The following is a 22332-nucleotide window of genomic DNA, read 5'->3' as shown; positions in this document are numbered from 1 at the left end:
TCTTGAATAAGAGGATGGTATATGAGAAAACTTCTAGAAATTCTCTTAAAACTTTTCTGGGAAAAGTTTTGCATGAAGACTTGAGGAAGTTATGCTAGAAAGATAGGGTTGGGGGCCAAAGAATCCTGGAGGTTCTTGAATGTCATGACGCATAATTTCTGGAATCTCTTTTGTGGTCAATGGATAGCTACTGAAGTTTTCTAAGTACTTTTGAAATGTTCCTTTATTACTAGCTATGGAAAAGCATTTGCATGTCAGAAGAATCTCATTCACTCACCAGTGGACGGAGTAACTCCTGAATACCAGCAAGGTGTTGATTTAATCAGTGTCCCCCGCCACCCGCCCCCCATGCAACATGACTGTCACATACAGTTGTGCTTCTGGGCTGCCAGAAGAAAATGTTTGTGTTAGTTCTTCACAGACTGAGATAAAATGATCCAGTGCTTCTTGAAGGCTCAGTGGAGCAGTAGAATTCCTTAAAACTGTAGTACCATCTTGTCAGATCATTTCATTTTCCTCAGTTCTTTATTTTACAATTTATTTTTCTAAGGCGTAGAGTTAACTTCACATTAGTTATCCTCTCCTGTGGTTTGTTTTATTTTGGTCTTAAGGGAAATCCAGTTTGGAGCCTTTAAATGCAGTTTGCCTTTTGTTTGTTTTAATGGAGTAGTGGGTAGATCCTTCCTTAGCTGAAACCGAGTACTCACAAGGTCTTGTAATAACCTCCATACAATAATACAGCATTATATGTAACATACACATGTTCACCTGGACTTTTCCTACCACTTTAGCTGTGTGTATCTAATTTCTAAAATGGAGTACAAAGATATCAAGCTTCCAGTTAAAATAATTGCCCGTTTTATAGACTTTGGCAACCAATTCTAGTTTCCTGAACTGGTTTACGATAATTTAAAAGCCTTGGCTAGTTCATGAATAAGTTTTATGGTTTAACTTTAAGTCATGAAATCTCTTGATACTTATATTGGAGATGATGGTATTATGTTCCCTAGTGGGTAATAAATGGGGATAGCACCAAATAAGCAAAAAAAAAAACCAATGTGGTCAAATTTTCAAGAGCTATGAATCACATTCATTGATGATCATCAGTACTGGAAGCTCTCAATGGGGATGATGACTCCTGAGATGTTGTTAGACTTGTATCCTTTTATTATAGTATAGCTGACGAAGCATATTCACATGTAGTATACCTTTTGATTTGTGTGTAAAAGACGTGCAGCAGCGTATGCAAGTACAGTAGAGGAAGAGGAATAAGGTGTTATTATAGTACTTAACTATAGACATAGGGTTGAGGAAGAGATGATCTCTTAGAGAATTTAAGTTCAGCCTTATAGAATATGTCAGATTCCAGTAAGAAAAGACCAGGTGACAAAGGATCTCTAGGTCAGTGGAATCACCTGAAAAAACATCAAGGTAGGAAAGTAAAAAACATAAAATTGATTTATGTTCTGTGAACTTTAGTGGCTGGTGCTATAGAACCAGAGTATATCAATGCTAATCTGTTTTGTTTATAATGTATAGTTTGACTTTTAACTGGAGGCAGTTTCCACCAACCCCAAGAACCTTACTATATTCTCATAAATTATGATTCTGTGAGAGTTATAGACTGTACTCATCATTAAAGAGAACATATTTACATCCTTGAAACTAATATCTGATTTGTAAGTTGTATTCTATTGTTTATTTTATTAAGGTTTTAGTGATTTCCAAAGAACATTTGTATATGTTACACAATTAAATCCTTCCGAAATCCTATGTAGTAGGTAGTGGTATGGGGATTTTATGGGCATTTTTCTTAAAGGAGAACTGAGGCTCAAATGCTTAAATGACTTTTTCCAGGTTCACTTGATCAATTTAGACACCCAATTTAGAAGCTATTCTTTTTCTACATACTTGTTACTATATTGCTGTCCAAACAATTCATATTTATCTGTGTCAGTATTTGAGAAATTGAGAAACGAGGTCCAAAATTAGTGATTTTGACTGACAGAATAATTCTGGAAGCACAGAATTGAGAACAAAGGTAAAAGTGGCAGAGGAAGCTGATTTCAGACAAGATTTAGTGACAGGAAGACCAGTAGCTAAGCATATGTAAATTCAAGGGGAAAAGGGAATGTTTTACTATTATTAGACAAATTTAAGCATGTTAGGTCTTGAAATAGGGCAGTTTATGTTTTCTGTGGTGAGAGCTAAACTTTATATATCACGAGATAGCAGTGGCTGGGGACTTGGGAACCTTCTAATTCTTTCTAGATCTTTCTAGATCTTTCAGCGTCTTTCTAGATCTAATACTTGAGTGGCCAGATTATCAAAAGCATACTCAATTGGATTTTATATGCCATTCCATGATTTTATATTTACTTATTTAATAACAATGAGTTTTTATTTCTTTATGCTTTAAAATAGATTGGACATAATTTAGATTTAGCATGGAAAAGACTATTAATGTAAATGTTCATTTTTCTGATGTGGGGTAGATAGATCTGCCCACAGATATTCTCCATAACTAATGCATAGGGTAAAATGTCTTAAATTGAGTAAATTTAATTCCAATTTGTTTTTAAAAAAATGCAACACTGCATGTTACATGGAGAGCAGTGTATTAAGTGGTTTAAGAGATGATTTATAGTGTCTATGTAGTGGTTATTAAAAATTCTTCCTTTTGCATTAATGAGAACCAAAGTTGTAAATTTGGAATCAAATACCTCAGTCAAAGGAGTGTGGTAGAACATTTTATGTGCTCTATTTAGCATCTCTTATGTGGTAGAATAACTTATTCCTTTTAACTTTGTATTCTTCACATTCTAAAGTCTGGTAGCAAATTTGATGCAGCGGGAGGTATACCAAATCCCATCCTTTGGAAAGTCATAGCTTTGTTTATACTCCCATTGTCAGGATTAAAGGTAAAGGGAACAAAAAGAAATGAAGAGAAAATAAAGGACAAAAATGTTAAAAATATGCATTAGAGGTTGCACAGCATTGGCAGCTTTTTCTTTTGATTAATCATAAAAAAAAAGACAAAACAAACAAACAAACAGAAACAGAAAACCCAGAAGCACATAGCTTTAATTTTCTAGAAAACACAGATAGTTTAGAAAAGAGGAGGAAAGGAATGAACTTGAAACAAAGCACATGTATCTATTTTCACTAAAGCCAAAAAACCTACATAACATTTTAGGAGTACTATTTATTAACCTCCCACCCTATAGGATGGATGTTGAGTATAGTGAATGTGAACTGGAACCTGGCCCTGCCACTTTCGAGCTGTGAGACATTGGCTAGTACTGAACCTGGTTTAGAAATATTTGCCTTCATTGGTCCTTTTTTTTTCTCCATAGCTTAACCAGCTGGAAAAGGCAGTGGAAGCAGCCCACACATTTTTTATGGCCAACCCCGAGCACATGGAAATGCAGCAAAATATTGAGAATTACAGAACGATGGCTGGTGTCGAAACATTCCAGTTGGTAGATCGAGAAGCCAAACCGCACCTGGTGAGCTCTGGGGACCCCTGCCCCAACAATGTGGGGCTTAGTGCTAAGTTTTATTTAGCGAAAAGTGGATTCCTATGGATATCTCAGATTGACCCCCCAATTTACAATATAATAACATTTTTATGCTTTCATATTTCTCAGATGAAATATTGTAATTATCAATATTTTTTCAAAATTGAAAAAATTGAGAGGTGATGAAAATTAATTTAGAAAATCAGTATGAAATGGTGAAAAGTAGAATATGATATAAATCCTCTCTGAGCTTCGGCTCCCGCTACAGCACTTTTATTTTTCACATAGAACTTGAAGCCAGTATGTGAACGGCTCAGGGCACACTGTGATTTCCCAGCTCTAAACTGGTGGTTCTTTCATTGTACCTATACTTTCTTCAAATTTGTCTTTTTTTTTTTTTTTTTTTAAGAGCATAGAATTATTTGTTTAAATAAAATCTGACTTAAAATCACAGTATGTCGAAAGGGCTTCTTTTACAACTGGAGACATTGCCATCCTCAGCGTGTCAGGATGATCCTGACCTTCAAGATGATTAAAGAATAGGAAAAGAGAGGAAGGTTTTAGATGGGAGTTTTTGTTTGTTTGTTTTTGTTTTTAAACTGAGCCAGGCCTAGGAACAGTTGTCATGTCCAACCACATCAGTCTTTATGCACTTTGTGGCATGCCCCTACCTACTACATTCAAAGGGGCTAGCGTCCTCAAAAAGAAAATGAAATTCATTGGTGGCGCAATAGATGGCTTGCTCTGCAAGTCTTCTCATTTACTATTAGTTACAGCGTTGGACTTAACACTTTATCTCCCAGTACAACTCCTCTTTATCTCCACCACAGCACAGGAGTCCAGTACTCCACCTATCTAAGTGATCCCCAGTCTGCATGGCCCCTGCTCTTCAAGTGCCTGGTGGGTGCTCTTGGGGAAAAAAAGAAAAAAAAATATTCTGTTTCTTTGCAGGAGAGTTACAGCTTAGGAGTTAAACATTATGAGGTTGATGACTTTGAACTAGCTATCAAGTACTTTGAACAAGCTTTACGAGAATATTTCAATGAAGATATGGAGTGTCGAGCCCTATGTGAGGGGCCTCAGAGATTTGAAGAGTATGAGTACTTAGGTTATAAAGCTGGTCTCTACGAAGCCATTGCAGGTAAAGCTTTTTTTCCCCTTTATTTATTTTATGATTAGAGAAATGCTATGTGCAATCTGTAAGAATATTCCAACAATATAGAGGTATGTATTGTAAAAATGAAAGATTCTCATATATCTGAACCATTCTATCTCCCATAGATAAACTTACCTAGTTTAAATTTTGATGACTATGCTCTGAAACTTTTTCAGATGCATATGTAAATATTTACGCATTTTTATAAAAATAAGACAATACTATAAATACTGATTTTCAGCATATTTTTTCTTTTTGTTTTATGCTTGACAATATATTGTGGACTTCTTCTCAAGTAAGTACATGTAGATCTACTTATTGTATTTAATGGCTGCGTAATGTTCCATTATATGAGGACAACGTGATTTATTTGATTAGTCCTTTATTGATGACTTTTAAGGAAAATGTAAGTTTTCATTATTATAATCAATATAGTAGTGAATACTTCCATGTAGTCATCTTCAATCACTTAAAAGAGTATTTTTCTATATTTAGGAATTTAATATATTATAAAGTAGAATTTAAAATTGTAAGTAATATGCATTATACACTAATTGGGGAGACTGGCTAGTTAATCATTTATGGTAGGAAATGAGTTCTCTGCTGCATATGAAAAAATACACAAAAATGCATTCTATTTATATTAACAATATAAGTATAAAAATAAAACTGTTAGAAGAAAATGCAGGAAAATATTTGTATAATAGTAGAGAAGAAATGCTTTTAGCGAGACAACAGATGGGAAATACGAAGAGACGAAGAGACGGATAGAGTTCACATAAAATTTATAAACACAAAATGTACAATAAATCGAGCGAATTTACAAATGACAAGTGGGAAAAAATTGCAAAAATAATTACAGGCAAAGAGTTAATATCCTTAATAGTTAAATAGAGCATGTAAATTATTAGTAGTAATTTATTTACTAGTAGTAATAATAATAAGCAATATTTATTTAGCAGTTACCACATACAAAGCACTTTACTTCTTTATATCTCTTTTAATCCTCTAAACAATTCCTTGTAGATACTATTGTTATTAACTCTCTTCTCCCTTTTTAAAACGAGGGATTTGCAACTCAGAAGGCTTAAGTAATGTGATTCGGGTAAGGCTGGAAATGAAACCTAGGCTTTCTTCACTCTAGAGCCCATACTTTAAAGGTCTACACAATTGAAAAATGGGCAAAGGGTAATTTATTCAATAATAAATGTTTAACAAATAATTATTTGAAAAGCGATGGTTAACTTCATAGAAATACAAATTAATGAACTCATTATGCCTTCCCCAACTTCCAATGTTTTCCGTCTCCATAAAAAGCACCATTCACCTAGCAGCTCAATCCACATCCCCAGACATTATCTTTCAATCCAAAATCTCCCTCAGTTTCTATTCCCTTCTTATTCATTACCAGACTTTGATAGATGCTACCTTCTATTAGCACTTCAGATTTCTTGGTTCTCTCAACCCCTTTTTGCTACCATCCTGGTTCAAATTAACAGTATATTTTAACTAAGCCAATATGATGGCCTCCTTGCTGGCCCTTATGTCTTTTTCAGATTTTATCTTGTAGGCACACAAAGCAGTCTTCTAAAAAAAAAATGAAAGTCTGCTCACAACGTGCTGAAAATATCCCACTGAATTCTATTGCACTTAAATAAAACCCAAAACCTTTTAACAAGGACTTACATTACTGTACACTTGTGTATGTTTTCATCATCTCTTTCTTTCCCCCCTCTCTCTATGACTCATTCTTACTGCACTCTTTTAATTCCTTGGATATGCCGTGCTCATTTCCACTTGCAGACTTTCAAAATGTTGTTTTCCTCTATTGCTTGGCTAATGCCCTGTCTTGCTCAGTGTTCCGTCCTCAGTGCCTGAGTACAGTGACTGTCAAGTAGTGGCTGCTTAGTAAATACTTGTTAAATGAATGGGTTGAATGAGTGAAGGAGAGGACATATCCATCAATCACACTGCAGAGATTAAAATGGTTAATAATACTGTGAATTTCTGAAAATATAAGTCATAAATTGTTAAGGTCCTTTAGAAGGGCGATAGGGGAATATCTATTTAATTAGACTAAGAAGTTAGATTTCGAATCAATTTGTCAAGTGATCAATTTGCCTGCCACACACTGTTACCCTAAATCAATTCAATTCACGTACAATCAATACCAGTATCTGAATTATTAAAGACTTTTTCCCCAAAAGTAGTGTTTTACTGGACCTCTGCCAGAGCTATTGCTTGCATTTTATGAGCACTACTCATTTGGATGTCAATTTTATATGTGTCTTACATTTCACTTGTCAATTTTATGTGTGTCTTACATTTCACTTGCTGAGTATTTCTCTATACTTAATCGTTTACTTGCAGATGGGCAGGCTTTTCCCTTGTTATAGTTTACTATCTTGTGGTTTTGTGGGGATATGTGTCCTGCCTTCATTCTTACATTTGTTTATACACCTGCCTCAACCAATGACCACTAAACAGCCTTGGCAAATGGCCTAGATCTGGTTTAGGAAGCCTGACTGACAATTCTCCACAGATTAACATTTAGTAATTTGTTCAAAGTCAGCACAGCCTCTTGGTTGCCAGAAAGGAATAACGGTCTCTTAACTCAGGCTCTAACTACTTAACACAATTTCTAACACCCATGACCCCACTTCCAATAAAGAAAAGTGATTTAAAAAATTCATAGTCCCTTTATTTTAACCCAAATATTATATATTACAGAAATATAGTAAGTCTCCTTCAGAATTTGAAGCATATAAAGTTGATTATGAGAGAGAAACTTAAAAAAATATCCCCACACAGAGTCTTGGATTTCAAATTTATTAAAAAATACTAATTGCACAATAACATTTGATATAGAAAGAAAGCAAGGAATACAACTACAAATAAAAAGTGATATCATAATTCTGACTATGTAAATTCTTGTTTGGTTCAAAATTGTCCTAAATTAGGAGTAAAACTGGTTTTAAAATACAGAATATATTTAGAAAGCCATAATATTTGAATTTTACAGTTAGAACATTAAAAATTGGAGAAAAATACAAATGGCTTCTTCATGCAGTTACTTATTAGCTGTGCTTGTTGAAAGCCCTAAAGGCTATCATTGTGCCACTCTTATTTTGCTCCTATTTATAGCTTGCTTTCAAAATCCTGTTATTAAGATTTTGAGTTCTTGGTGGGTGTGTTTCTTACCCTTTCCTTTTGCTTGTCATTTGGAATTAGGAGGAGTGTGTATTATAAAGTAACTGGCCAGCTAACTAGGAGAAAACGGTTGAGGGTTGTTGTTTTCTTAAAAAAAAATAAAACAGCTAGCTATTTATTTCTAACATGCTAATCAAATAAACAGAACTTATTCTTTCTCTCACATTCCCCCAACTGGAATTAAGAACCAATGGATTGTAGGGCTTCTATTAGCTGTTCTATATTGGTTTGACTTGGCCATGCTATGTGAAAATTGGCACGGTTTTCTACATGCCAGAAAATGTACATTTACTTCCTGTTGTTTTTTAGGGTCTGCCTTCAAGGTCATCCAGGTACAAGCTAAACTCTCCCTAACAAAGAAACTTTTGAAAGGAGGCAGTTGTTATAAATTAAATTGCACAGTCATGAAGTTAGATTGTTTTATCATCATTCTCAAGAGAACCCTCTCACTCAGCACAAGCATGAATGAACTATTCTCTTTCTGGAAAAGACTACCTCCGTCTTTATTATAAAAATCAAAGTCAGGGCAAAATGTAGGAAGTTTTTTTTTCCCTCTGGTACATTAGCCATTTGAGTTTTCTCAGCTCATGTCTGGATGAGCTAGAGCCCAGCACTGAAGGGAGCATGAAAACCTTACACTTTCAGATCTGTTTGCAAGTAAGAAGAATTGGCCTGTTTGCAAGCAAGAAGAATTGGAACAAAGAAAGAGAGACAAAGAGAAAAATGCAAGGCACTTATTTAAATTCTTTAGCTTTCATCTGTCTGCTATTTTACCAGTCCCTATGGTATTAAGATTTATAATCTCCAGGTGAGGAACTAATTTGTATCTGGATAGACTAGCTCCTAATCGATAGGTGCAAAGGAATATTTTTATTTCCTCGTTTGGAAAATGTTAAGCAGAAGGAGCATTCTCTCTTTATTTCTCCGCAATGAACTCCTCTCCTACAGGGCAGTTCCTTGCTTGCAACCGGTTCTTAACATAACCAGGATCTGGCCTTCTGATCCTGACTTTGGGATGCTTAGGGCTATCTAAATATCCAAAAGAAGGCCCTGAAGTTGTTAAACATATGGAAGTCAGCTACTCAACTGTTTGAGAGTAGGATGAGATGGCCTGACACTTTCAGGAGATGTAGGAAATAGGATATCTGGAAGAGAAGAGTACAGTACAGAGAAAAGACTGGGAGTCCGAAGATTTGGAATCTACTATTAATTACTCTGGTGATCACTGATTAAGAGGCCTTGGCAAGTCACTTAACTTTCTTTGTGAAAAGAATTTCTGATCATGAAGTGAGGATAATAATGATATCATTCTCAGAGTGTGGTGAGGTGAGAAATGCCCAGTGTAACTGTTACTCTGACTTTGAAGTTTGAACATTCAGCAGATAGGAGGGACCCACTTGTCTGCTCTTGTCTTCCAGATCACTACATGCAGGTGCTGGTTTGTCAGCATGAATGTGTGAGGGAACTTGCTACTCGCCCTGGCCGCCTCTCACCAATTGAGAATTTTCTTCCCCTGCATTTTGACTACCTACAGTTTGCCTACTATCGAGGTAAAGTATGGGTTATCTGTGAAGACCTTTGAGGAGAAATAATCTTGCTCATCATTACAGAATTTCTCTCTCATCTCACATTACTGAAGCTCAGGACAAAAAGAGCAGAGGTGAAACTATAAGTGGGCAAATGCTGTGATAATACCCTGAAAATCATACCTAGGCTGACATTTTATGATTTTTTTAAATTTAATTTTCCTAACTTAATTTTAAAAGGTAATATATCCCAGATTCAAAGACCAAATCTCATAAGTTTCCCTCTCTTCATTTTTCCCACAACACAATTTCATGCCCTACAACCCAGTGTCTTATTTATCCCTCCAAAAATTTTGTATAGAAACAACACACACACACACACACACACACACACACACACACACACTCTCTTTCTCTCTCTCATTTATTTTCTCCTCTTGTACAAAGAAAATAGCATATTATTTGCACTGTTCTCTACATTGTTTTCTTCACTTAAAAATACATATCAGATTTTTTTTAGTAGGTTGGACCTATGAAATTACCATTCGTTTAGGTAAATTTTGTCAATTTTGTATGGTTTGATCTAATTATTTCTGTATATAGAGATCTTCCTCATTAATTTTTCTTTATATCTGCATACCATTGTACTGTAATTTATTCATGTGACTCCTTACGATGAGCATAGTGTTGTTTATAATCTTTTGCTGTAATAATCAACAATCGAATGAGTGATATTTTACATGTCATTTCACAATAGCACATAAATATAGGATAAATTTCTAGAAATACAATTACTACATCAAATGATTTATTCATTTGTAATTTCCATAGATATTACCAGTTTTTCTCCATATACAGTACACTTTTCATTGCTCATCAACAGAATTCATTATCAAATTTTCATATATTCCCTAGTCTCTCAGGTGAAAATTGATATCTCGATAGTTTTTATTTCCATTTATCTTATTAAGAAACACCTTCAGGTGGAAACTTTTGATAATTTATGCAAAACATCGAGCACCAAAGCAGACCGAAAGTAGTACCTTTAGAATACTTGATATTGTGTCTTCTTTTACCTGCCGCTGTTTCTGATTACTCTGCCTCGCCTTATCTTCCCTCTTACTGTTGTTTAACACTGACCGCTCATGGACATGTTGAAGTACCCCTCAAAATTATTTTAGACAGACTTAGGCTGACTCTTCCGTCTTTCAGTTGGTGAATATGTGAAAGCCTTGGAGTGTGCCAAGGCCTATCTTCTACTCCATCCGGATGATGAGGATGTCCTAGATAATGTGGATTACTATGAGAGTCTGTTGGACGACAGCACAGACCAAGGATCCATCGAGGCCAGAGAGGTGAGACCAATTTCTCTTAGAAGAATTTCTGCATTCTGCTTAGATGCTCTGGGGAGACTTGGTAAAAAAATAACACTGCTTTTGAATATATCTAACAATTCAGTAAAGATTCTTAAACTCACTTCTTTCAAACTTTAATTAGTGATGCCCAAAGCATATTTTTCTCATATGTGCTAGCTTAAAAAAATCTGTTGAGATGGAGACATTTTTTGCAGCTCTGAATATGTTTTTTTGCTTATTTGTCGCTGTCTAATGAAAGCTACTTCCACTTGAACATTTATCATATCTCTTAACTGTTATTTAAATATAAATTTTCTTTCTTTTTTTTCCTCTAGGATTTGACAATGTTTATGAAGCGTCATAAACTGGAATCAGAACTAATAAAATCAGCTGCAGAGAGTCTGGGATTTTCATACACTGAACCAGTAAGATCAAAGAGGAAAGAGGAAATGTTTTTTCAAAAGAACCATTCAATGGACTTTTTATTTATGATTTTATTTCCTAGCCTCGTTTGTCGAAGGTTCTAATCCCCTGCTACAAGTTAGCAAAAACTGGGGATATGGAAGAGGTTACTTACTCAATATATGTGATAAACTTTAAAAGACTTTAATAGATTCCCATATCAGTGAGAAACAGTCAAAAGCAAATATATTTGGCTAAAAGTATTTTGTACATGATGTATTTGCCTCAGGTTTGTTTTATTTCCTAAATTCTTTATGCAACATTTTGTATTTTCCTTTAAACATTTCTCTTAAACATTTTAAACATTAAAGAGACTTCAAAACCAACAAAATCAATCACAATTGTACTACTCAACGTGCTGACTTTTCTTCATTTGTTCATATTGCCTTTTCATATTCTTCATATGAAGACATACTTTTGGCAGAACGAGTACTATAGTATAGATAGATTTCTGTTTTGATTTTTATTTAAGAAGTCATATGCAATTTCTATATTTTTATAGCTTCTAAAATTATTTTTAGCTAATATATAGAGCAGATGTACAATAAATACTCATCTCCTAATGCCGAACATTTAATTTGTTTGATTTGTGTTATCCTTAATGCATTAAGCATTTTCCTCTATATTGAAATATACCATTTGAATAAATTCCCAGGAGTGGGATCACTTTGCCATCAAAGGATATGAGAAGTTTTAAAGTTCTTGAAATTGCTTTTCTAAGAATTTTCTAACACCTTTACTGCTCTTAGCAATGCATAAAAGTACCAGTTTACTACAAACATCTTAGCAATGAGAGACAACATTTTAAAATCACTTGTAGTAATCATATATTATCTACAAAATGGTATATCATTGTTGCTTCAGTTTGTATTCCTTTGATGATCAGCAAAAGTAAACTTTTCACATATCATTAATTATTTTTCTTTTAATTTGAATTATCTGAACATACCTTTTTCATCTATCTGTTGGTTACTATATATATTCCTTTTGTAATTTACATGTCATTTATTTATAAAAAGCACCATTTATAAAATATCCTATTCGTAACATAGTTTTCATTTTTGTCTTAGTTATGTCATGTTTTATTGGCACATTTTAAAAATTAGAATAATTTCAATATACCAATTCTAATGCAAAGTAAGTTTTATCTGGTCCTACTTATGATTTCTTTCAAAATTGGGTTATCCCAGGAGACTCCAGAAAATATCACTTATTCACTTTATTATCTCGTAGCGATGATTAATCAAAGTGGACTTTTTTGTTTGTTTTATTCATAAAACATAGGGGAGTTAGACTGAATTTTCTTTTAAATGTCTTCCTGCCACCAATTTCTAAATCGCTTTCTTGGACAAAAGAATGTCTGCCCAGGATAATTCCATGCCATTTTTTAAAAATCTACTTGTGCATCATTTGTGTCTTTGTCAAAATTACATTACCTAGCCTTCCTTCTCTTTATTTTTTTTTTTAAATAACAAAGTGTATTATGTCTTTATATAATATGTAAGTTTCCTAAAATTTTAGGTCTTTTGAGAGTTTGAGTATTTTATTTCTCATGTTTTAGTGACAAAAATACTATTTTTTTTTTTTAAATTTAAAACAGAATTATTGGATCCGATATGGAGGACGACAGGATGAGAATCGGTGAGTTCTCCATTCACAAATCCAATGTTTATATAAAAAATTTTTTCAAAGGTATAAAAATTAAAATTGTGGTTGCCAGAAAGGAGGGGGATTGGGAGGACTGATGAAAAAAGGGAAGGGATTAAGATGTACAAATTGCCAGTTATAAAAAGTCACAGGGACGTAAAGTACAACATAGGGACTATAATCTGTAATACTGTAATAACCGTGTATGGTGTCAGACAGGTACTAGACTTATTGGGGTGATTACTTCATAAGTTATATAAATGTCTAATCACTATGTTGTACACCTGAAACTAATATAATATTGTATGTTAACTGTTGGTTTTTAATGAGAAGAAATACTTAGGGTCATACCTATTATAAGGACTTAGTCTACGAATAGGCAAAAAGATATAATTAAAAGAGTACCAAACTGGGAATTAGGAGCTCTGCATCCTGGTCACAGCTGTTTCTGTCACTTCTATGTAACCTTGAATAATTTATTTTCCTCTTTGGGTCTTATGTTTTTCTTCAAATTGGAGAGTTAGATCAGGTGATCTCTGAAGGCTAAACATTCTGTGGTTCTAAAACAGAAAATTGGATGCTGTTTTTGATTTATTAGTAGAAAAAACTATAATATTTTCCTGTTAATGCTGAATTCCCTTACTACATTTATTTGAAAACAAGAAGCTCAAAAAGTTTTACTGCAAGCTAAAATATTAGGTGTCAGTAACTCAATCAGAAATGAAGATAACTCATTTTTTGAAATGATAGAAATCAAAAGTCAATTTACATGTTATGAGCAGGTCAAGGAATCATAGAATGTTGAAATTAAATGCCTGAGGTCACATGGACCAGCCTGTTCATTTTCAAATTTAAAAACGGGCCCCAAGAAGGCAAAAGACTCTCTGAGGGTCTCACACCATGGGAGACTGGCAGATCTAGATCTTCTTATTCAAAATCTTGTGGTCTTTCACTAGACTTCAAGGACTCAATCTTGGAGTGGACTAGAATTACTGCAAGAGATCCAAGAATGCACATGCACATTTAGATTTGTTCAATCTGTGTGTATTGAGAGAACATCATACTATCATGTTTGTTTGCAAAGTTTGACACAAACTTGTGTCCTCTTTCATGGAATAGTCGAGGACCACTACACTAGGGCATGATTTATTTCAATTCAACCATTGTTCCGTGATGAACACGATCTATATTGAAGACATAATACAGCACTCTGAGAATTGTAAAGATGCACATGATAATTTTTTCCTAGTCTGTTGGGAGTCAGAGTCTGATCTGAAGGAGGTTAAGTTATAGATACAATTAACTGTAATAAAGTTTGTTAAGAAGATTTAGAGAAATGAAATAGAGCACACTCATTGAAGAAATAGAGAAGAATTCCATGGAGACAGTGACATTTAATTTGATCTTGAAAAATAGGGAGATTTGTATTCAACAAAAATAGGAGTCATAAAGTATCTAGATAAGGTAGTCTTTGCCTTTGAACTTCTTTGTTCAATGAGAACTTGCTATTTCAACTTTTTTTTTTTTTTTTTTAATGAACAGTGTCCCCTCAGGAGTGAATATGGAGCGGGTAGAAGTTCATGGATTGTCAGTGGGGAAAAAATCATCACCCAAGATAGACCGAGACCTAAGAGAGGGTAAGTATCTGTGTACTTTGACTCTTAGAAGGCGGGGAAGGAGAGGATGGAATTTGACCAGTTCTTACACGTATAAGGACTAAGCTACTACAGTTCATGAATTTCTGAAAGCAAGTCTTAAAAACAAGAATGTCTCAGATTTGTATATCATTACCTTTGGTTCCTGACAGAAGAGTTTCCAAATTCACTCCCTCATTTGTTTCCCACAGGAATCCTGTGAGCTAGACCGAAACTATATGATCACTGTCATCCTCAGTTGACTAGAGAGGTCACATGGCTTATTTCTGTGACAAAGTGAGTGAGTGCTAGGTTATGTGGAATGGACTTCGTATCAGAGGAACTTGGAGAGACAGGTCATGTGGGATATTACATTAGTTAATCTAAGATGATTGAGGCACATATACCTGAGCAGGGCTATGAGAGATAAGTAGTATTTAGGTTGAATTGACAGAGGTGTGGAAGGAGCCATTCTAATGGATAAAACAGATGGAACAAAGGCACAGAGCTAGAGAGAACAGAATATTTTATGCCTATTTATGTAAATCAAAATAATGAAGACATAGGTGGAGAGTTGCCAAAACAGTTTTTAAATAAAGCCGAACATTGTTATAATAATGCATTAATTATAATAGTAGTACTAATTGCAGAAGTAATCCTTAATAATTATTATTTCTATGTTTTATAATTTTTCAAGTAAATTTATACACAATTTGTTTTAATACTGGCAGCATCTCATGTAAGAAAAGTGTCCCCACTTCACAGGCAAGAAAAATGAGGTTTACAAAGATTTAGTGATTTGTCCAAAGTCACAGCTCATAATAGGTTGAGCAGGCATTGGAACCCAAGCTTTCGAACCCAAATCTATTTTCTCTTCTTTACCTAATTATGAAACATAGAAGTGTCTAGATGTCTAAAATTAATGCAAGTTTTTGAAAACCTCTTCTTATCTTGCAATTAATCCCCTATTGATTAATTGCAAGATAAGAAGAGGTTTTCAAAAACTTGCATTGAGAAGTACAGTACTCCTTTTCCCAACAAGAAGCTTGTCAGCACATTCTTCTAGCTGATTTGAAAACTATTGGCTCTCCACAGCTCTCACATTTTCCAGCCCTTTCCTTCCTTAGTTTCCAAGTCAGTTTGAGGTAGTAAACAGGATAATATGCTCATCTAATCTGACCTGGACCTCAGCTTGTAGCCACAAAGCCCAAGCTCTTTTTCAAGTGCCAGAGAGCTGCATGGTCAGCCAGAGTTCATGTTGCTTTTTAAGCTGAGAAATCACCCAGGAAGTTACATGAAAATAAGCCAACACTTTGCTGTAAAGGTTTAGGAAATTCCAGGACAGTTGGCAAATTTTGAAGCATTTTTTTTTTTCCTGGCTACCAGGGAATCTGATGTCCAGTAACTGAGAAAGAAGACTAATGGAAAGAGTAGAACAGAAGACGTCACAGGATGAGGAAATCATAACTGACTGGGTTACCAAATTCTGTCATTTTTGCAGAATTTGCTTAGTTGAATGGGCTAATGGATATTAGGATAGTCTCTGGAAATCTTCTGGAAAGCCTCTGTACAGTCACTAGAGATTTAAATAGTGTCTAAACTAAGAACAGTGGTAGACAGAGAAGCAAAGTTTCCAACCAGAAAATACTTTCTTATCTTAGGCTGACTGCAAGTGATGTCAGGAAGACAAGAAAGGATACGTGCCTCGCGGAGCAGAATGCATTTCAGCTTTTCTCATTTTCCACAAATATACTGTCATCCACTCTGATTACCTAACAATAGTTAGTCATATTCATATTGAACAGCTCCCAAGCATTAAGATGGGAGTGGCCCAGGGTGACTCCAGTCTGTGGAATATGCATGTCAGCTTCCTAAAAACATCTGTCACTCATCCATTCTCCTTTCAACCGGTAGTTTTCCAAAGGTCCTGCTCAATAATAACCTCAGAGTCAGTGGGGTATGTAGTAGAAATAACTTTGAATGTGAGATCCGGAGGCCAGGTTTCCTGGGTCGTCTTAGTCTGATGTGCTCTGCAGTAATAGATAACTAGAGACTCAGTGTCTCATCTGTATGACCCCCATCTGTAAAACTAGGACAGCAACTTTTGGAAAGGATGAACGTGAAGAGTCTTATGTAAACTTTAAAGGGCTTTGCTCATGTAAGGGCTTCTTAGAACACCCACATCATGTCTTTATGACATGGTGATACTTTGGTAAAATAATTTTCTCGCCATGAGCCACAGGCAGTGAGCACAAAGGAGTGTTTTCCAAGATGATCTCTCTTTATTGCAACTGGAGAGTCAGAGCCAGGCACATACTTTATGAATGAGAGAAGAATTAAATTGTTTAACTAAATCTCCTTGGACTGTGGTAACAGTTGGCTGAAGCCACCAAATCAGGCCCCAGGAACCACAACACATTGGACTGCATTTTTATTTTTATTTTAACATTTTTCTCTCTGTCTGGTGTGCTACTAGTCATTCGTACGCTGACTGACTTGCATTTTAGAATGACAGGGTTTATTTTTACTTTTTTTTGTATGTGTGTGTGTGGGTAGTTGGTTGTTTCTGTTAAATGTATGTGTGGGAAACCTCTGTATAAAATTCTATGCTCGGTGGTGATTTTGTTAGCTACATAAAAGGCAGATTTCTAGTACAGATTCTACCTGAACCATTAGAGTTTAGGTATTTAAGACTCCATTAGCATTCTGCTCCTTCACCTGATCTTTGTATATTATTTATGGCATGGTTTGGGGAATTGGCAATATCTTTTTAATATTCTCCATTATGCTTATTCAGATGACTCAGAACTTAACACAATCTATTAGGCATATTTTACTAATATAATAACCATCATAATAATAATAGCAAATACTTCTTTAGAGCTTAAGAATAGTAGCCATTTCTCTTACTGGTTTAGTTTTAGTAACTTTTAAAATCATATTTTAAAAATAAACTATATTTAAAGTAATATACTCTCAATATAGAAAATGAGAAAAACATGGCAAAGTACAAAGCAACCTAGTTCAATAAATTCTTAGTCTGTCTTCCATTTGTTTGAGTTTTATATTAGAAAATGCTTTTCAGTGAACCTCTGAGTATCTTGTCTTTCTTATTGAAGGAAAATCTATTTTTATATTTCTAAATGGGAGTGGAATAAACAATTGACTTTTCCAAATATTGGAGAGACTGCCACATTTGGCTATGAATCTTAATTTCCTATATAGAGTAGATCAACCTTTCCCAAGCAAACTGTTTTTTATGTTAATAGATCCTGTGGTGGGGAACAAAAGTCATTGTTTTTTATTATTATTGCTATGAAAAAAGTTAGCACCAATGGAGCAGCTTACAATAACATACATTTACTCTTTCACAGTTCCTGTAGGTCAGAGGTCTGGGGATCGCTTAGCTGGGTCCATTGCTCCACGATCTGTCGCAAGGTTTCCATCAAGTTGTTGATCAGGGATGGGGTCTCTTCTAAGGCTTGACTGAGAAACTATCTTCTTACAAGTTCAAATGACAGAATTCAGTTCCTAAAAGCTTATTAGATTGTGGTCCCCAGTTTCTTGTTGGTCGTTGGATAGAGGATGCTCTCAGTTCCTTGCCATGTGAGCCTGTCCAATACAGCCACTTGCTGAATCAAACAAAGCAGAGAAGGCAATAGATTGAGTCTGCTAACAAGACAGAAGTTGCAGTCTTGATGTAATGCAGTCACAGAAGTGACATGCCATCACTTTTTCCATATTCTATTGGTTAGAAGCAAGATCTAGGCACTGACCACACTCAAAGGCAGCAAATTATACAAGCCTATGAATATCAGGAGGCAGTGGTAATTAGGGTCCATCTTAGAATATCTCTGCCATAGGAAGGAGGAAAGGAAAGGCGAGAGGATATTATGCTCAGTTAAGGGTGAGAACTGCTCTATGCTACGTTGATACTTAGGATATTCATATGCCTGTTCACATGGTAAAAGTCCTAAGAAACCTCTTAATGTTTGTTTAACCCAGTACTTCCCAAACAAATTTGACCAAGAAACTTTTTTCATCAAAAAATTTTCTGTAGAACAAGTTTGAGAAACACTAAATTGTAGAAAAAAAAAAATGTTTTTTTCTTATTCATCCAAAAGATTGAAACTGGGAACTTACGGGTATATTCTTGGAATCCAAGAAATTTTTCATTTATAAATTTCATGGCAATTTTAAAATATTAAGAGAGATAGCTAGTAGGTCATCTGAATGACCACCTTATAACCAAATATTGCCAGAAACTTCCTACCTCAGGGGGTATGGTTAGTTACCATCACATTGGCACCAGTTTATAATATTTCAACGGTTGAAGACTAATAAGAAATCAAGTAGGAGGAACTTATAAATAATGTATGAGGACCAGGTGAAGGCCAAAATTCATCATGGTACACTAAGATTTTGTAATAGTTTCAACAGAGAAAATTTATGATAGAATAAATGAGTCATTTCACACCCAAAGAGCTATAAGGAATGCTGGCTTAAAGCACCTGGGCCACATCAGTCAGTAGAGTATTCATGTGGAAGCTTTTTAGTTTCCACAAAATAATGTTAACCATTTTATTAATATTGTTAATTTTAATTTAGTTGGTTTATGGTCTTGTTTTTATTTAATTTCATAAATTGATTTTGGCATTATAATCATATGAAACCATAAAAATAAATACTGTATTTATATTATAATTGCAAGTATGGAAGTAAAATCATATCAACTGACACATTTTAGCCAGTGTGTTCGTGCAGTTATTATTGACAGGCACAAATCAGGTCCTTTGAGAGTATTATAAGGAGTTTTAAAAAGGCCAATGCTTTTCTGAGAATAGGTCTTTAACCTCATTGGTTAATTTGATTCCCAGGTATTTTATTGTTTTTGATGCAATTGTAAATGGAATTGTTTTCTTAATTTCTCTTTGAGAAAGTTCATCATTGGTGTATAAAAATGCCATCAACAGGTGATTGGATACGAATCTTATGGTTCATATATGCAATGGAATATTACTCAGCCATTAAAAAGAAATGAAATCCTACCATTCGCAACAACATGGATGGACCTAGAGGTTATTATGCTGAGTAAAATAAGTCAGGCAGAAAAAGAGAAATACCATATGATTTCACTTATATGTGAAATCTGTGGAACAAAAGAACACACTCACAGATCAAAACAGACTCACAGATATAGAGGACAATTTGGACACAACCAGAGGGGAGGGGGTTTGGGGAGCTGGGAGAATGGGGTGAAGGGTTAAAGAAGTACACATTAGTAGTTGATGTTAGTCACGGGGATGGGGAACATGACATTGAGAATGCAATCAGCATTAATGTAATGGCTAGGTGGACAGCCAGAGGAGAGAAAGAGCAATCAGAGGGATCATTTTATAAAGTATCTAAGTGTCTAACCAATATACTATATACTTGAAACCAAAAAAAAAAAAAAAAAACCTTTTTTTTTTCTGTTCATTTTTTGGGTTCAAGATGGTTACCCTCTGTTACATCTGATGATTTCCTCACCATTAGAGGTTTTGTCCTTTAATCCTACTTTTTGTGAGGAAAGAACCTTGTCAGATCTAGATTTTATAATTTCACCACCTAAAACATGCCCCAAAAGCATCATTCTCTGAAGAGCCCGTGTGGGGCTAACTTCATAAAGTTGTAGACTCTATCCAGGATGAGAGCAGGTGTCTACAGGAAACCCTTTTGTGTAAAAAACGTGGTATAAAGATTTGTCCAGAGAGCAGAGAAGACTAAGTGTTCCAAAAGCCAGACCATGTAGAGTCCGTTGGGTTGTAGAAAGAAGACGAGGAATGAGTTGGGTAACTTGGGCGTGACTGTCCTGATGATGCATTTACTACCTGTGTTTCCTGGTGAAGGTATTGTTCCCCATACCTATGAAACTGAGGTGTGTATGTCGTGCCTGGGGATGTTATAAGAAATAAGAACCAACGGCTGTGGAGAAGGATGGGTCCAACTGCTGAGAGAATGAGATGCCCAGTCTCCTTTGCAGGATCCTCACTGGAATAAAATGAAAAGATAGTTGACCAAACCCAAGATACTCTACAACTGTAGTGTATTATCATGACATTTTGGAGAAACCTGGTAGTCAGACATCTGCCTTTTTCTTAAATCTGTATTGTGTTTATCAAGCTTCCAAATTTGTCTCTGAATTCCTAAATATTCATGAGGAAACTGACTTGTCTGAATTGCACATTGAAAGCTGTGATTTCCCCCTTGGGGACAGAGGTCACAGAGAAAACTGTGCTCTGTCCCTTTAGGCGGCCCTCTCCTCTATGAGAACATCACGTTCGTCTATAACTCGGAGCAGCTAAACGGGACGCAGCGGGTTCTCCTGGATAACGTCCTGTCAGAAGAGCAGTGCCGTGAGCTGCACGGTGTGGCGAGTGTGAGGACACCCAGAGAGGGCGGGGACCTGCCGGTGCTCACCTGGAAGTGCTTTGGTTCTGGTCTCGCACGAAGCTGGAAAACCAGGCCTGAAATGTCACTTTCTTCAGGAGAAGGATATTGATTTTGGAGGCACTTTCATGGCCTTTGGGTTGGGAAGACTTTAGTTAGTCCTAGCTAGTGGATCTAGCTAGTGGATGTGGAATAGTTAGTGGCTTAATTCCTAGGATGTGCCCCATGTGCCTTAACTACCATAAAAGGTCACAAGGAAATTCCTTTATTTTAATCAGTAATTAACTAATATATTAATCATTTATATTCTACCTATTTCTATAAAAAGTGGTGGTATTTTATAATAAAAATGTAGTGTGAAGGTTAAATAAATATATCTCTTTTGATTGGAAGGATTAATAATACCAATGCCCTGGAACAAAATGGGAATGGTTCAGAGTATTGACTGGTTCTTAGCTTCCTGGCAATCAAGGCAGAAAGGGAAACCTGATAAATTCATAGTCATTATTAAGAAAGCATCTTCTTATGTTTTCCTTCCAGGGAATCATGCTTGTTGGTGATGGATACAGAGGAAAAACTTCACCCCATACACCCAATGAAAAGTTCGAAGGTGCAACTGTCCTGAAAGCACTCAAAGTAAAATCTTAACTTCTTTTGGGTTTGGATTCCTAAGTGTCAATCTAGGACTGTCTGTGAATGGCAGATACAGGAGAGTGAACTTAGAATATATTCTTTTCAGGACAGTTAAAAGAAGCAAGTATGAAATGGGACCTACATTGCTTTTAATCCTTCTTTCATTTCTCCATTCAGTCATCAATTTATCAAACTCAATGTTTCCTAAATTTGCATTTGACAGATAATATACGGCCCCCCTGTTCTCAAGGAGCTCATGGCCCAATGATGAAAACATACCCAAACAAGTAATTATTCTATACTGCGAGAAGTGTTTTTAGAGAAGAATGAGAAAAGTATTATAAGAGAATAGAGAATGATTAGCTTTTAATGTTCCCTCTATGATTAGGAAGGGCTTGTTTCAGTGGTCCTATCGCCTAACCAAAATCCACAAGCACATAGTAGTATTCCCACGAGCCAACGCAGAGGTAACCACTCCATATTGGCTTACTTGAAATCTACTGTCTGTTTTTCTCAAGCCCTCCAATCAACTCAGTGGTATCTTCTGTTCTTCTTTTTCTTCAGTTTGGTTACGAAGGCCGAGTCCCACTGAAGAGTGCCCGTCTGTTTTATGACATCAGCGAGAAAGCTCGAAAGATTGTAGAATCCTATTTCATGCTGAACTCAACCCTGTATTTTTCCTATACACACATGGTCTGCCGAACAGCCCTGTCCGGTGAGATTCCAGAGTCTGAATTTGTTCCCTTCTACCTACAGTGA

At 35.4% G+C, this 22332-nt stretch overlaps 1 protein-coding gene and 1 long non-coding RNA gene across 3 annotated transcripts in view; both read left to right on the top strand.

Moving 5' to 3' along the window:
* The window catches only part of P3H2 (prolyl 3-hydroxylase 2), a 137729-nt gene that overhangs the window by 103222 nt on the left and 12175 nt on the right, over window positions 1-22332 (top strand). For both annotated transcript variants that reach the window (XM_039850729.1, XM_039850728.1), the window contains 10 exons: window positions 3357-3509; window positions 4473-4662; window positions 9306-9437; window positions 10626-10768; window positions 11104-11193; window positions 12831-12871; window positions 14420-14514; window positions 20802-20929; window positions 21481-21576; window positions 22138-22288. In XM_039850729.1, the coding sequence (XP_039706663.1) occupies window positions 3357-3509; window positions 4473-4662; window positions 9306-9437; window positions 10626-10768; window positions 11104-11193; window positions 12831-12871; window positions 14420-14514; window positions 20802-20929; window positions 21481-21576; window positions 22138-22288 (1219 nt within the window). The remainder of the gene's footprint in view (window positions 1-3356; window positions 3510-4472; window positions 4663-9305; window positions 9438-10625; window positions 10769-11103; window positions 11194-12830; window positions 12872-14419; window positions 14515-20801; window positions 20930-21480; window positions 21577-22137; window positions 22289-22332) is intronic.
* Window positions 14524-17561, top strand: LOC120592973 (uncharacterized). Its single transcript, XR_005650265.1, has 2 exons — window positions 14524-14808; window positions 16173-17561. It is a non-coding gene; the product is annotated as an uncharacterized LOC120592973 (long non-coding RNA).

The sequence above is a fragment of the Pteropus medius genome, unplaced genomic scaffold (assembly GCF_902729225.1).
Source record: "Pteropus medius unplaced genomic scaffold, Ma_sr-lr_union100, whole genome shotgun sequence".
Lineage (NCBI taxonomy): Eukaryota > Metazoa > Chordata > Mammalia > Chiroptera > Pteropodidae > Pteropus > Pteropus medius.
This window is presented reverse-complemented; position numbering and strand designations above follow the sequence as displayed.